The sequence below is a fragment of the Pectinophora gossypiella genome, chromosome 2, assembly GCF_024362695.1.
Source record: "Pectinophora gossypiella chromosome 2, ilPecGoss1.1, whole genome shotgun sequence".
NCBI lineage: Eukaryota > Metazoa > Arthropoda > Insecta > Lepidoptera > Gelechiidae > Pectinophora > Pectinophora gossypiella.
The window spans coordinates 10,927,724-10,945,150 of NC_065405.1; the positions used below are offsets into that span (position 1 = coordinate 10,927,724).

Here is a 17,427-nt window from a genome sequence, read left to right on the forward strand (position 1 = left end):
CATATGACAACTCCATGGAACGGGAGCATTTATAATAATAAAGTGAGCCGCGCTCCTGACGGTCAGAATGGTGGGTGTATGTTAACACTTTCAAGGACAGAACGTCTAATGACGTTCCGCGTCCAAGGTGTCATACTATCTATTATGAACCATCAATGACCCATGGTCTCTGCTCGTGGAAGAGTTAAAAGAAAGTAATAGATAAGTTGTGGTTATATAACCTTTACTAAACAAATGTTTCTTCAATATAGGTACCTAACAAAATATAATCTGAATCAAAATTCGATGAGAACAAAACAATTGTATATTATATGAGGACTTGAATTATTAATATTAGTCATCTCATTTTGATTCAGATTATAATTTTGTGAGGTGCCAGAGGTACATTTGTTTGGTAAATATTAAATAACTATAACTTATTTACAACATATACCCACCATTGTGGCTCTAATTGCTCTCGTTCCTCGGAAGTATATTGAAATTCACACATAGTACATTAATTCTTCAAACAGTACACCTGCCATTCTGATTTATACGATTTCTTTGTCAGAATATAATGTAATGATTCTTAGTCTGTATCAAACTAAAGCGATAAAGTTATTGGATTGTAGATCAAAAATATGTAATAATAATGTTTGTCTATCCATTTGTTTTGGATTTTTTTATAATCTCGTACAACATACATACATAAACTCATGCCTATTTCCCAACGGGGTACACTTCACTTGCTTCCTCCACATTCATCAAACAAAAAAAAAAAGTACAAAATTAATAACAAAATAAAGTACAAAATTAAAATATTTTTATCTGCTTCCGAAACTTTATCTCTACCCAGTTATTACTGTGTACAAATTATCACCTTGCTTGCGCACTGACAGTTAGGTTTCGATGTCTTTGTAACATTACGAAACGTTTTTACGTGTTATGGTAAATTACTATTACTAGAAAATGTTTTGAAATAATAGTCCCAAAATATGAGAGTACATTTTATTTTCAACCGAGATACACATTGGAACTTAGGATTAAAAACATTATAGATAAACTAAATACCCCAAGAAATGTTATGTACGAAAGTAAGTACCTACAAAAATCATAAGGCATTCATATTTACTGCCAGTTTTTGTATGATGACAGCCAAAGTGATAATAGACAATTTGCCTAAAGGTCAAATCTATAACACTTTCAATCTAAGGAACCTAAAAATTAAATTATACAGTAGTCTCGTTCGTATTAAATTTAAAATTACATTCTGGTTGGATTAATATTTTAAAGAACCTCAATAAAAATAAATTGAACCATCAGCAACTGGTTCCAAAAGATGCTGAATTAGATAGCAGCAATAGACAAAGAAATTAATCTAACGACATGGCACCGTCGCCGTCTTTCTTCTCATCGGTTTTTCCATCTTTCGGCTTGTCGTCTTTCTTGTCGTCATCCTTCGTATCTTCATCTTTGGACTTGCTGCTGTCGGACTGGTTCGCCGTGGACTCCAGCGCCTTAAAGAACGCCTGCATATCTCCCGTGTTAGCAGCGGCCGCCACTTCAGCCGGCAGCCCGAACTGCGATATCACCGGACCCATTTGTCCAGAAGTCAACGCCGACGAAAACTGGTTCGCAGCCTGTAAAAAACTCATCACATTATTTTTTTATAAAATACAACACATATTTATTTATCATACAGACAAATCATTATAACTACAAAGCATACTAAAACAGGCAATGTTTTTTTTAATCTATTTACTTTTTAAACTTAAATGCGAAATGAAAATAAAGCACAATCTATCCCATATAGAGATAAAAAATAATGTTAAAATGGAACATACAAACCATCAACATTCAGATGACTACCATTCACAGTACATTCTTGTGCAATTTTAATTTTATTATCCACACACCACATCGAAAACTGATTATGATTGAAAATAATCTAAAATAAAAACAAAACAAGAAGCGAAATAATACGTGTTAGTACAATAGATGCACGTTTCGAGCATATAACACGTCATTCAGACAAGTCGTTCATCCACCCCGCAAGCATGCAACCCTAAGCGTCCACCGCGAGTCGTCCCGGCGCCGTCGCGGCGCGTCCGAAGCGGGTGCGCAATACATAATGGTTCACCTGAGCGAACTGCGGTGAGAGCAGTGTGGTCCTTACATCGTCCTGCGTGCCGCCGGGCGGCGCGGGCGGCAGGTGCGGCTTGAGGCGCTGCGCGCTGGCGGGCGCGCTGGCCGCCGCCACCACGTCGGGCGCCGCCAGCGCCGCGCCCAGCTCCACGCGGCCCGCGTCCGCCGCCGGCGCCGCGCCCGCGCCGCCCTGCCCGCCCGAGCCCTCCGGCGGAGCGTTGCCCAGCCCCGAGAAGTAACGTTGCAAATCCGACAGGAAAATCTGACCACCTTAAAAAAAACACAAAATCGATTTTTAACACGTTAACAGTCCGGTGTACCGTATGTGGCACACGGGGAGCGGAGGTACACGAGACCAGTGCAGCTTTATGGGCTGTCAAATCACGGACTCGTAAAATTTGTTGATATTTTCATAAAGGACTTGTAGCCAAAGACCTTATAAATAGAAAAAGTCAAAAACATGTCACATTGAATAACAAACGAAAGCCAAAAAATATAATATCTCATTTGGACATATGGCATGTTTTGAAACGCTTGTATGGGGACTGTTAACGTGTTAAACAAGACTACTTTGTTTTTATCATTACATGATAACTATAGATATACAATAGGCTAGAGTCATCCTGTGCCACCTAGGATTATATTAACAAGTCTCAGTCTCATGCAGTTCAGCCCAAGTAGTGATAGGATATGTCAGTAGCTCAAAAAATAGTACATACTGCGAGGTTGCGTCGCACTGGCGGTATTAGGCGGGGTGGCTGTGGGCGCATGACGAGCAGGCGCGGGCCGTGCGGCCGGCGCTGGCGCGGGCGTGGAGGGCGCGGGCTCGCTGCGGGGCGCGCTGCCGCCGCGCGAACTGTTGCCGCTGCCGCTGCTGCCGCCGCCGCCGGACTGACGCCCGCTTGTCGCACCACTGTTGCTCCTGGGATTTAGAGACAATTATATAGTGAGAGCAGTAAGGATTACAGGAACATTGATATATTTTAGCATTTAGATCAATGAGGTACAAATTGTGAGGTATTATACATATGAATTAAATTTGAAACAAACCCCATTCCAAGCAGGGAAGTTAAGCCTGTGATTTGATTAACGCCTCCAAAGAGCTGCATTAGTTGCTGCTGAGACATGTTACTGAGCAGGTTTTTCAGTTCTCCATCCTGTGCACCACCACCACTCCCTCCGTGAGCTCCAGAAGTTGGCGGGTTATTCAATGCTTCGTTAATGCGGCGACAGTAATCGTCATCTTTCTCCGTTTTTGGTTCCTGTTGAATTAATCTCATAATAATACATTACAATAGATAAATTTACAATTACTTCCAATAGTTGGGTTTATGAATATGTAACTCCACTAAATTTCATAGAATGACTAACCTGCATCCAGAAGAAATACTTCTTCGAGAACGACTTGAACTTAAGAACGTAAACCCTGCCTGTAGTGCATTCATTTACGCGTACAAACTCGCAATCATCAGGAAAAATGAGAAGATCATCTTCCACTTCGCCTGTGGTGCGGTCCTTCCAGCAAAAGTGCATCAGCGAGTCCTCTCCTTGGTACACGTACAATAAACCCTTCCTCTTGTCGGGATGCACCATTCGCCCTTTCAATGTCATCCTGCCAGCTCGGAACTCCACTAAATGCTTGTTGCCCCCAGAACTACCTCCGAGGGCCGAAGTATTCCCAAATAATGCCGTCGCAGACATGCTGCCAACAATATAACAATATAGGTACTACAAGCCATACAGATATAAAACTTCAATTGGTAAATTACTAGAATTATAGAAGTTTATATACCTACTTACATTTTTATCCAAATTGATTTCAGCTAACAAAAAATATTACAATTTATAATGACACAACATAAAATGTCTTGTCTTCAACCATAAACTAAAGAAAATTGTGACGTCATGAACAGGGTTGCCAACAGTTATATTATATGATACTAACCAAAGAGAATATAATAATTCACTACGATATTTATTAGCTATCCACCCAATTTCCACCAGCCAGACCAACTTTAAAAATCTAAAACGTATCACTAAACAAAAACTTACCCCACACTTAACGCCTAAGTATCCACGAGTCTGTCGAATGACGGAGTTGACGGACTTATGATAAATCATTGATAAATCCGATGTGGCAGTAAACCTCCGAGCAATAACTAATATTGCTCTGAGCTATAGACGCTTTATTACTATTTGTATGCATCGCATCCTATTTGTTCCTACTCAACCTATCTCTTGAGTCGGAATAATCTAGGAATAGGAATAAAACCTGTGAAACGCGTTTGATTTGATAAACTGACCGATTGTATCAAACGTATCAAACAAATTCCAATGTATGCTCTACGTTCTTTGATTCCGGTTTTTAGGTTTTTTTTAAATATGACCATTATAATCATAATAAAATAATACTCAACTGAATTATGTTAATTTTATATAATTAAATTTAGGTAAGTGAAAACATTAATGAATTTGTAAATGAACTTTATAATAATCCAATATAATCAGTCAACTTGGATTGCCAATATTATTTAAACAAATGGTCACACCGATCTGACTATTGCTTGCTTTTCGTCAACTTGTTCGTTCGTCAAAAATTCGTCAATCGTCAGTGTTTTTTTGTGACGAGTCTTGCTGAAGAAAATATTCTGTTCAATTCAAGCGATCCAACTCGCAGAGAAACGCTATTCTCTTGTTAACTTGTGTGCCTCCTAGTAGAAATTCTTTTGGAACCCTTTTGACTTCAAAGACTGAATCTTTACAACATATTGCAATGAGCACTGTACCAACAGGTAAGTTTAAATAAGAATAACAAGTATTTGAAGACTTTAGACCTATTTATTAGCAGCAACTATAATCGCACGTTAGATTGTATAATGTTTTGTAATCCCTGATGATTAGGTTGAAAGGAAGAATGATTAAAACGAAGTTGAGAAAGCTACGTCTGCTTATGACTCAGGTAACTTGGTGATGTCCTGAATTCCAAACATTGAAAACATTCTGCGTTCGGCAGAAAAATATTGTGTGTTCTTCGCTGCCGCGCGCCGTTTCAAGGCGTAGTCAAACAATATTATTGGATTATCTAATTAGGAAAGTTGATACTTGTGTATACTATTTGTATATTTATTTATTTTAATAAACATTACTATGCACTGGCTGCAAACTGTCCGCTGCTTTAATTTTTTGGGGTTTACTTAAACATTATTTAAATTGTTTCAAATTATAAGATCTCTTATTATCATATTACTTCTTGAAAATTAGGGTATCAAAAATTGAAAAATTTAAACATTTACTTTAATACAATGTATTTAATGACAATATCCAATATTTTAATTTAATTCCATTTTACATTCCACTTTGCTTGTAATTTATGTCTGTAACAATAGTTGTTATGATTCTATAGCATTCTAATAATGTGAACTAAAGACATTATCTATTACATTTTCCATTAGTCCTTGTAGGTGTAATGACATTATTAATTAACTGGTCCAGTCTAAAAACCTGCATTTATACATAATTACATGTTCATATTTATAAATTGGATAGCAGATACAACAGTAATTATATATTAATTTACACAAAGATCTATGTATTTCTATCACAATATAAAAAAAATCCTTTCTGAGAGTTAAATAATATTATGTATAAAATATAGATTCCATTTGATGTCTTAAAGCACAAATAGATGATCGAACTTGTGCTGTCTGCATCGCGAACACGATAATGTGGTTTGGTGCGGTCGTTCACACCAGACGATCGCACTGGTGATTGGTGTGTGATCACCTCTTACAACATGCCTCCCTTTAACAAAACAAGCCAAAGTCGCATTATTTGCTGTTACAAACCTTGCTACGATACCTTTACCATGACAAGTAAAAAAAAAAAAGAATGACATACCTATACATTCACTCCTAGTTGATGTTAGAAAGGACACAATCCCTTTCTCTCACAATCAGTTGGATTTTACAACCCCTGGAAGACAAGCAGCTGAATATGTTGTTTCTTATTTGCTCTCAGAACTCCATAGAAGCTAATACTGTAACAATATTATTTTTATAAAGCCCAAAACAATGCCGCCCAATTCAACCAATCGCCGATCATAAAACTTATGAACTAATTCATTTATTTATTTTTTGTTAACTTATATCTTACTTATACAAGTAAATTACTACGCCTACTTCCTCAACTATTGGTACACCAATCACCATGCTTTCTGGCCAGAAGTCAGCCTTCTGCAACAAATGCCACTGCATTGGAACTGGCCAATTAAAAACATTGTAGTATAACTTGTAATGTAGGCCTCTCGTTGGATGGCTGTGCTCACTATATTTTATATTTTTCTCCTTGTTGGTTGGTCTATATTTTTTTTATTTTGTATGATCTACTCTGAAATAAGCATGCGTGTATGAAATGATTGATCAATAGAGAGGTACTATGCCAGGATGTCAAATGGAATTCTATAATCTCTGCTTACCCCGATGGGATATAGGCGTGAGTTTATTTATGTATTTTGATGACTGATAAAGACATAACTCTAAAATTCATGTATTTACATTCATAATGTAAGTATATTCCTGTGCTATCAATTCCAAATGTATTTCAATATGATATAGTTTAAAAGTTATACCCCCTTGTTGATCTATTTATTTATTTATTTGTACACAATAAAAAAGACACAAGAAACATACAAAGAAAACAGATAATACAGGCAAGCTTATCTCTAAACAAAGAGATTTCTTCCAGCTGACCTACGTGACAAGAGAGACATTCAATGTATAATATTATATAGATAGACATACATAACATACGCATACAAATTATTTAGAAATTACTTTTATTTAGAAACCACATTTAAATAAATCTATAAATTTGAAAAATAATAATTATTATTTATAAATTTGTAAATAATGAAATACAGGAAATATTCTAGGTAGTTACCTATATGGTTTTGTGAATGGATGGAAGATTTGACAATTTTGATTTTTTGTTAGGTGTGGTGTGAGATACCTATAACAGAAATAACATAAGAGTATCAAGCAAAGAACATTGAATGAGTATAAAAACGCATTATAGGTAATATATTATGTAACATGAAAAAACAAAAACAAAATGAATTATGTAATATCAATTTATTATACACCTCATACACTTTCGGGGATTCGAGGCTGGTGCTATATTATTAATAAATTTACCAAAAAGGTACCTAATTCAAAACTTGTCGTGGGTATTACAATCTAACGTGAAAATTGTTGCAAATATAAAAATCCTGGTGCAATTTGCCAGAAGTGTGCAAGCTCTCTTGCTTAATAGGTACCTACAATAGATTTTGTGCTCCTAGGTAGGTATTTCAATACTAAGATGAAATAAACTGTTAGTTAAGGCTTTCAAACGGTGACTCATGATTCATGATTGCTTTTCGTGCAATCTTATTTTTTGTGGTATTTCGCCAAGCGGCGATGACGTAACTCTCTTTATGATGGTCCAGCGTGCGCGCCGCTCGCCCGCCGCCGCCACCGCGCCGCCGGCACTGTCAATAAACTTTGGCCGCACAAGGTGAGCTTGCTCCCTGTAGCTGTTGTTTTGTTCGTAGTCTTTTTCGGTCAGAAACCTGCACCACACCTTGTACACGCGGCGCGCTTGCGTTGCGATATATTATAAAATAGAGCAAATAAAAACTGGCGTTGCATACTTTATCAATATCGATACGCAATAAATTAACTAGCAGGACTAGAAACTGTAGAGGTCAAGATCACACTTGATTAAAATAGGCAATATTTTAGCTCGCGTGGTTGTCGGTGAAAGTGGCGAATACGAGCTCGGGCAGCGGCGCGCGACGGGCGCGGGCGGCGCGGCGGCTGCTGGCGGGGCCCGACGTGGCGGAAGAGACGGACATCATTGCGCGCGCGCTGCGATCACGGACTGTAATGTCGCTCGTGCCGAACGTGTTGCGAAAACCTTATTATGTTTATGCAGTGACAGCGATTTCCGCCTAACTCACGGAGTGTTACAAATGCATCTATAGTGATATACTAGTAGTGGCGCCCAATGTGCACACAGTTAATTAGCGCTATAAACAAACAGTGCGCGATTAAAACGATAGTGTTAGTTCGGAATGTGCGGTGTTGTCGCGGAAGACGAGGCAGATAGGGGCTAGGGGATGGCGAGCGACGGAGCCGGGGGCGGCGGCGGCGTGGAGCCGACGAGTCTGGAGTACATGGAGGACCCGTACTTCGTCCCGCCGGATGACGACTCCACACCCAGTTTCGATGTGGCCGTGGAGGAGCTGGAGGAGCTCGAGGAGATGTCCAGCTGGCCCCGCGACGACCCCGAAGCCGACTGGCGCACATTGCCGGACCTCGCCGAGTCAGCACTGTGCATAGAGACAGAATTCTACATGGATAACCGTAGACGACGGTTACGTATATTTAGGAAAAAAATTCGTGAAGTACGAGTTACGTTCCAGGATCTATCTAAGCCGTATCTTGCCAAAGTATCAAGCCACACTAACTACAAGAAATTTTTGGGTATCACACCTGGAGGTTAGTTAAACAGAGATGTTCCTTTTGTTTTTGATGTAAAGTTTGGATTTCTGGGGGCAAGAGTTGATTAATGTGTGTCAATTATTAGGTACAGGTTCGTAAATTAAATTCGATTGGCAGGACACGTGTCCAAATAAAACATACGTGTTAATTTGGAAAGAAACATCGTCATACAAGTTTAAAAAGGCTACTATAATCGGTATTATGAACAGTTATGCGCGTCTGAATTAATGTGAATTACGTACAAATTACATTTTACTTTTCCGTATATAATTATAAATGCAAATTCTGCTTTACTGTCTAGTTTATTATAAGATTTCCTGATGTATTTGAATCTAGTACCTGATGAGTTTTAGTCTAATAGCAGGTACAAAACGAGTTAGTTTGTAGTGAGTTAGTTGTGAGTTTTTGTCGTGATCAGAGAGAATAAAATTATGATTATTTTGCACTTAGTCGTCATAATATCAATACACGGGAGTTGCCTTAGGGAGGACCAACTCCCTGGCTTTATTACTGGAACAATGCTTGTTTACCTCAGTTGCGATGTGTATGTATTAAGGACAGAAGTACTACACGCAATCAACGTTTACGATCAGATTTACCGATGTGAATGTCAGAGCGCAGAGGTAAAAAGAAAGTACTATGTAATAACCCTTCTTCGTAGTCGAGTAAAACGAAAACAGTTACTATAGGTAATAATGAGATTGGTACGTAATTTACAACTAACGGCTTGTCGGTAGCTAAAGGCAGGGGTCTCCAAACTTTTAAGATAAGGAACACCCACCAAGTACTTTTTACTTCATGGAATTCCCCATATACAATGATTACAAATAGAAAGACACTAATTTAAATAAAGCCATTTTAAAAGTGAAACCTTACAGTTATCTTAAATGGTCCTTCGAGCCGGATACATAGCCTCATGCCCCACAGTATACGCTGCGTTGATGGAGTATGTAGTTCGTTCCTTATCTGCCCTTTATTGAACCCCTAGCCTTTATTAAAGGTTTGTGTCCAACAGTTCAACGCATGTCGTTCATTACGTTGATTTAAGCGGTCCATATTGTTTATATACATGATTCATATAACGCGTACATACCAATAGGTATATTGTAGGTACATATAATTTAATGTCAATACGGTTAGAGTTCGTTTCGCTTTATAGTGTCGTACGTATCGTTTAGCGATAAAAGTATTCTTTGTAATATTTGCACAATACGAAGGTCGGTGACAACCTTTCTTCTATTCCGTGGTAACAACAATAATATACACGACTTCTACAAATAACAATCTTGTAAGTGCTGCGTGACTTTTAAGGACAGGTCACGAATTGATAATTTTATTTGAATATTTACCCACCTCATTTCATATTTATTTAAACAGTCTTTCCTGTACATAATGTATACAACTAGTTACTTGATAGACAATTATTGCTTACCTACTCCTAAAGTCGTAATCTACAGTAGTCGACCGGGACTACAAATAATTTCATATTATCTGCATTTATGTGAATTGCGTTAAAGAGTTACGAGCATTTCCTTTTATGAGTTTCTTTTTGTAGCTGATTTAGAATACGTACTACCATTAGGAAATAGTGCAAAATAACCAGTGATTGTATATTGTATTGTTATATCTCTTTAAAGCGACACTATGATAAAATAACGTTCTATTTATAGAAACATAAATCCCGTGCGAAGTCAGGTTGCCGATAATGAATAAAAAATATTTATATAGTATAATAATGGGAGCTCTTACATGAATGTAGAGTGAGCTAAAAGGAACGCTGAGAGCTTTCGAGACTTTCATTCTTGTCTTATCAAACATTATCCTGTTCATACCATGTATGAAGACAAGAGACTACAAATATCTTGACGTCACCGTTTTTAGTGGAGGAATTTCTCTTGCAAATGGCTCCTATGGCACGTGTATCTGAACTTCTGAACTCTTCACCTTACGTTTTGTAGGTTCATTTGCAACTTAAACCCAACGACATCTGGTACAAACGCCAAATGCTGATACAAAATATAAATAAGCCCTAGTGTAGTCTTTTGGTTGTAAATATTCCGTGTAAGCAGCTGTTGGGAGTGACAATAAAGTTATTGAGCTTTGACTCAGTTAGTTCCACGAGTAAACGGGTTTTTATTTTTTAGAGCTGTTGAAAATCTCTGCGTGCATAGTGTTTTTAAGATGCATCCTGGGCCGTACCTAGCCTGCATCTTAATTAATATTTTTCATGAAGACCGTCTTGAAACTATCCGAATCGCCAATTTTCGTTGCGGTGAAAAAACATGCAAATTGTCTTTAGAATATCTCCTACAATTGTCGCGATATTTGACTAAATTAGTGATTTTTCAGAAATTGTTTCTCTAAGTCATTTGTTAATTTAAAAACTCCCTAAACTCCTAAATGCAAACAATGTTTCATGGAACAGTAAGTAGCTAATGTTGGTAACTTTATGGATTGTATCAAAGCGTCTAGCTTGTCTGAGTCGAAGCTGCTAGAAGACCTTTATGACATTGATTTATAATTACTACAGCTGGCTTATTTCCACACTTCAGGTCGTTTAGGACGTACCTTCAAAATTATAATGATAGCGATGTATAAATAGCATAATATTACTTAACAGGGTACTATTCACACCATGAATAATTTATTAAACACGTCGGCAAGTTATAGCGTGCGGTCTATATACATTACTTAAGTAGTTGTGGGTCGAGTATGTATAATATAATAATCCCCAGGGAATACATAATGTGGGAATATGGAATTCAAACATTCACGACTCTCATTCGGGTGTACATTCTTGGGAAGACAGAGAAAACGTCGCGACACATGAACGATAAACATGAATTGTGAAGATTCCTTTGCTGAGCTACCAGTATTTTTAATAAACTTCTTATAAAGTATTTTACGAGTTAGAATTCAAACGCATACATACATTATTTGGGTTAGAAATAACTCTCATATCCCTGATTTAAACGCGGTAAGAACCCGTTATTATTAGATTATTAGATTTGTGTTTTAATTAGAAATAACTTTTAAATTAATTATTCCGAATAGACTTCCTTGACGTCGCGTCTTCATTACGGGCAATATTCATCGCTGCGGAAACGTACGGGACGTAAGGAATCCTAGCTTTGTATTATATGGATTCCTGTATAACTGTGTTGACTGGATCAGCGAACCCGCGCCGAACGTCGTTATCTGTTTGAAAGCAATTTGTAAAATGTTATTCCATACGATGTCGCTCAAGCCGTCTCGCTCACTCTGATCGATCAGAAATGAATAAACTAGTACCTACATTACTGTACTCTTTATTGTGCAATAAAGTATATAACTTGTTATGTATAGCGGAGGAGGCGATGCCGGCGACGGGGGCGGCGGGCGACGCTCATGTGGTGGACGAGCTGGCGGGGCTGACGCCGGAGCAGGCAGAGCAGCTGCGCGCCGAGTGGAGCCGCGAGCTGGCGCGCGTCGAGGACGAGATCGCCACGCTGCGCACCGTGCTCCAAAGCAAGGTATCTCCCACTACACACATACATATATGTTATTATTTACTTTATGGACTTCACCTCAATGACGTGTAATATTACGCAATGAAAGCAGGAATATCTAGAGGGAAATCAGAATCACCAACGTCAAATGCACAGAGGAAAGCTTTTAGTGTTTTTAAAAGAAGTTTTCCATATCTTGGTATCCGTTTAAAATATAATGAACTACCTTCTCATGTTCGTGATAGTACAAATTCGAAAGATTTAAGAACGTTGCTACTGGACAATGCTCTCTAAAGACTGAAGGAATTCTTTGACCTTTGTACCTAAATCGTCTGATTGATAAGTTTGGTTTTCATTCATACATAGACGCCTATTATTTCCTACTGAGGTAAACAGAGGGGCAAATGGAATTCCATAGTCTCTGCTAACCCCGGTGGTTTTCATTCATGCCATAATATATATATATATATATATATTTATATTCATCTATAGGTATGTCATTTTCAGTAACATAAAAAAATACTTTTATATTGGTTTGCATCCGATGTACATATTGGTTATTTGCAAATAAATAAACTGAATTGTCTAATAATTGAATATACTTAAAATACGAGCAGGAGCGGCGGCCAGCCAGAAACTTATACCTATATTTCTTTCCCTTACACGCGCTTGAATAATGCAACAAAAAATAAAACGTACATAACGAGATCTAACCAAGTAGGTACCTCTGTTATTAACAGTCCATTACCAACGATCATGCTGTGAATTTCGTCGAACTCTCCTCTCATCCTTATAGAAAAACTTGTACTTAAGTTTTTTTTCACGACCCTCGCATGACCAGGTACGAAAATTAAAACCAAAAATGATTTCATTTTTTTTTATTGCTAAAAGTCCAATAAAGAACCAGTCTAGCCAAACTTCTTTGTTATTGGCGAAACAGACTCCCGAACAAGTTGTCTTTCGACTGTCTAACCGGATAGGATTTTGCAGCGCATAGCATCTAACTATCTCGAATGTCCTTAACATTTCGCCATAAAGGCGCTATTTACTATTAAGATCAGCTACTTGAAGCTACGTCTGAAAGTGTGCTCGACGCGGCGGCGGCGGTTCGTTATTAAGGTCACTAATGCCTTAGGCAAGCAGAGCTGTTGCATAAGTACCGCTGATGCGCTTGCGCGGCGCCATCTAACAGACACGAAGTCTGTGGGCTTGCTCTCGCCAGTTATCTTCTTTGAAGATTGAAAACAACAAGTTTTTTCCTACATTCTCTAACCTGTATGCAATTACGGTTCTTTATCCATACAATTCAACATTATAGAAGGAAAAATTTAAGGGAAGAGAGGAAGGGGTAGACCTAGGAGAACTTTTATGAAACAAGTAAAAGAGAAGGTGCAAGTCGTGTCGTATCAGGAGGTGAAGGTTTTGGCGGGAAGAAGAGATGAATGGCGATTACTCCACTGACAAGAGCGCAGAGAGAGAGAGAGAGATCATACAGTGCATTTTCATTGACAATGTTCTTCACAAATAAATAGATTGTTTAAGAGAGATTTACTTTCTTCTTAAACGTAGGTTATGTAGGAAGTTTAATTCTACTTTGTAATTTATTCGCAGATCCGTCAAAGCTCCGAATTAAAAAGGAAACTTGGCATCACGGTGTGGAAGGAGATCACCGACGACGTTAATCAGGGTTTGAAAAATGTGAAAGAGAGCCAAGTGTAAGTTTTATAACATTTTATTTGCACCTTATTCGTTTCACGTTCATGTAATGACTAAGATTCTTTTCTCGAGGGTTAGAACACGATTTTACCTATTTGAGATCCGTTAGCGGTGTGAGGTTGCCTATTCTGTTTATTTTGCTTGAGCTTGCAATATGTAGTTGGTGGCCTGTACTTAGTACCTTTTATTTGGTTTGTTGCATAACAGTTATCAAACGATAGAAACTCGCGTGGCTGCGCTTACACAGGCTGTGACTGAAGCACCAATGTAAGTACAGTGAGTGAAAACTCTGCACATGCACTATTCTTATAGTAGCGATAGTTTTTTGAAACTTTCCTTAGTGGCGTGGGTTTCTCTGTTGCTTTTTTTACTAAATTCTCAATAAACACTACTCAATGACTGCAAGTTTGTGTCACATTCCTCTCGTCTTCTCTAATACCGCTGTCGATAAGCGTAGCGGATATTATAGGCAGGAAGCGTACCGTGGGAAGTGAAGGTAAATGGTTAATTTTGTAGTATTCGAGTATAGGTTCTAACCCAAAAGAAATATACTTAAATCCCCTTTGTTTTTAATACAATACAGTTCGAATTAACATACACGTATATATAATTATATAGTACCAGTAACATGCTGTAATCGTACATCAAATTATGTGTAATAACATACTGTGACTCACGTAATAAGAACTATTATTAAATTCATTTTAAGTGTTGCGTTTTGTGACAGTAACCGAGTGTTCTACTTTTATCATATTCGCACTAACTCATCGTGTTGTGTGTGATTCACTAATATAATAATATATCTATCTATGAAATAAAAAACCTATAATATTTCTGTGGGAATATTTTGATATCGGAAAAGAAACTAATCAATACTCGTTTTCTTCCAAGTGATACGGAATATATTATTCATGTTAATTTTTTAAGAAGTCATCGACACCTCAAAGGAAAATGACTAATCAATGTCGAGTTTTCCAAAGTAGACCAATTTTATTTCGGAATTCTGAGTGGAGTTGAGTCAGACAACGACGGGCATATCGTTTTCTATAGATAAACGCTTGATAAAGAATTAGTAATACGATCCGCCGTATCTCAGATACAGGACTCCTTATCGTGATTGTGTTATTACTATTTTTAAGTATTTTCCAATGTTAATGCATTTAAATTTGAATGATCTTATTTAAAATATGGAACACCAATGCCCCTTGACCACAACATACAAAGTAGGCTAACTTATTGAAGTTCGATTGAAAACGCGTCACGGGTAGGTGCTACAAATAAGACACAGTCCACTAACGAAATATGTGATGATTTAGATACCAAAAAACGGAATCTGTGATAAAGACGACGGCGGAGAAGACGACGTCGATCCTGGGCGGCATCACGGCCGGCGTAACCAGCAAGCTGGGCCAGATGCGCAACTCCGAGTCCTTCCGCTCCATCGAGGAGCGCGTCGGCAGCGCCTACGAGAACGTCAAGGTGAATGACCGGCTAGATATCTAATATACGTGATAGAGGGGATTAAGCAATGTTGGGAGCGGTCGGTCATAATTTAATTATAATATAATAGTTAAATTCGGGCTCTTTCGTCCGTCGTAGGGTGCGTAAAGTTGTCAGTTGCTAAGACAAGTCGCAGGTCCTTTGGCCGATCTGCAGACGGATACCTATGTGTGTAGCGGGTATAAGGAAAAGCTTCAAAATATGACGAATGTTTGAGACGATTTATTGCCAGTTTACTACTGGGAACAAAAAAGCCGTGGATAACTTTAGTTTCCGTTAGCAGGGTAAAGTGGCGTCGCGGTCCAACTCGACGCAGAGCTTCGACGAGGCGCTGCGCGACGCCAGCCGCGCGGCCAGCGGCGCCACGTCGCCCTCCATCCCGGAGCACAAGCCGCTACCCTAGTGCGCCGCACGCACCCACGCCGCACCACTCGCCACACTACGCTAACACACGTCAAGGCGTACACCGCGTACTTTCTGCTATGTGATTAAATATCTTTAAAAAACTCAGCGGCTACGGTTGCTTTCAGAGCGACGAGTTTAGACTCGCGGTAGTACTTTCGTTTCGTTGTCACGCGCTTGAACAGCGCTATCATTTCAGAGTAGGCGCGCTTTCGAAACGCGCAGTCCGTGTCGCTCTGAAACCACCTTTACGTAGTCCATGTCTCACCGCGGTCTATTCTTTGACGACTATGACGAAACCAACACGGATCACATCGACCTGTTTGAAGTTAACTCGATAGAAGGGTACTGGATACTTCTCGTTGACTTTCCTTGACAGCGACAATACCAACGAACTCATCGGAGTGCTTGCACTGCCTTAACAGGCGTAATAAACGGACTCGTGTCCAATTTTAATGTTGAAGAGGAATTCATCGAGCTTACATAGCTTAAGTGTCTGATATATGTCTTTGGTTAGTTACTTTGGAATTGGGCTCAGGGTGCTCTTTTTAATTTTAAAAACTTCGGCTCTTACGTGCCATCCATTGATCTAGTTGTTTGAACACCCTGGATGCTAATTCGTAGTTACAAGGAGTTGTTAATTAAGCGAAAATATCTTCAATACATGTCAAATGTTATAAAGAATGTATATCATAGAACGTTTTTAATATCTTACTTATCGAGTCAGTTGTATTGTATGAACGAAATGCAAATGAAAAGTTGATATTGCGGTTTGAGGGAAAAGTACTACCACCTGGTTAGGATGATTATGATTTCGGGTCCGTGGTTCATGTCTCCAATCTCCATTAGAATGTCATCAAATGTACTGCAAAAATGTATTTGACTTGTTGTATTAACACCAATATTAAATATAAGCTTTCGTGTTAGATCTTGATACAAATAACCCCATTCTATTTATTGGACTGAAATTATGTTTATTTAGTATGTGTACTTATTTTGGGGTTCGTTCTAGTGTTCTATTAGTGGTAAACTAACGCTACATACATGTATCATTTTGAAAGTGTTTTTACCCGATAGTATTTCTTGTTATGTAAGCTTTTGTTGTATCAAGTACTAGACGGTATTTATAGCGGCGTGGTTATGTTCTGTGGTTCTCCGAGACTGCTGTACGGCTTGATGTTAGAGTATTCGAATAATCACGTTTCTTTCAATTTGTCTCAAGTTTGCATTCCAAATAATATTCACTCATTAAGATGTCTGTTTATAAATGTTTATCACTTGAAACGTTGTGAGTTATTCGATTATGTGGAATACACGTGGAACTTAGGGGTACTCTTTTAAAAGCTCCATAATGAAGTTATCACTTTTATATTCTTATTGAAATATTATACGTGTTGAAATCACAAAGTTGTAAATCCATGTTACGTATAGCGTATGTGTATAATATAAGACACAATACCTTGCCGATGCCTCTTAGGTCCAGTTTGAAATATAAAAATGATATTTTTTATAAGATGCTTAGCTTTCCTTTACTTATAAAATATTTCCACTATTTACATTAATTACCTTTGAAGATGGTAAATAAAATTTATGTATTAATTTGTGTATTATTTATATGATATTTTCAATGACCATGCTAGGGTGGATGAAAGAAA

The 17,427-nt window shown here is 38.2% G+C and overlaps 2 protein-coding genes across 5 annotated transcripts; one reads left to right on the forward strand and one right to left on the reverse strand.

Moving 5' to 3' along the window:
* Nucleotides 1-973: 973 nt before the first annotated feature.
* On the reverse strand, nucleotides 974-4,059 carry LOC126377963 (proteasomal ubiquitin receptor ADRM1). Of its 4 annotated transcripts, none has more exons than XM_050026000.1 (6): nucleotides 3,925-4,059; nucleotides 3,496-3,826; nucleotides 3,175-3,386; nucleotides 2,844-3,046; nucleotides 2,120-2,394; nucleotides 974-1,619 (listed from the first exon to the last, which is right to left on the reverse strand). In XM_050026000.1, exons 2-6 carry the CDS (start codon nucleotides 3,823-3,825, stop codon nucleotides 1,353-1,355), a joined length of 1,287 nt encoding a protein of 428 aa, XP_049881957.1. In that variant the 5' UTR covers nucleotide 3,826; nucleotides 3,925-4,059; the 3' UTR covers nucleotides 974-1,352. The 4 variants fall into 4 exon arrangements, with proteins under 4 accessions (XP_049881957.1, XP_049881958.1, XP_049881966.1 ...); XM_050026001.1 differs by having other exon boundaries at nucleotides 3,921-4,039; XM_050026009.1 differs by having other exon boundaries at nucleotides 2,156-2,394; nucleotides 3,917-4,012.
* A 3,978-nt stretch (nucleotides 4,060-8,037) lies between these two features.
* Nucleotides 8,038-17,371, forward strand: LOC126376062 (tumor protein D54). The gene is made up of 6 exons (XM_050023232.1): nucleotides 8,038-8,663; nucleotides 12,012-12,178; nucleotides 13,766-13,869; nucleotides 14,078-14,137; nucleotides 15,187-15,349; nucleotides 15,654-17,371. Exons 1-6 carry the CDS (start codon nucleotides 8,282-8,284, stop codon nucleotides 15,771-15,773), a joined length of 996 nt encoding a protein of 331 aa, XP_049879189.1. The 5' UTR covers nucleotides 8,038-8,281; the 3' UTR covers nucleotides 15,774-17,371.
* Nucleotides 17,372-17,427: the final 56 nt, after the last annotated feature.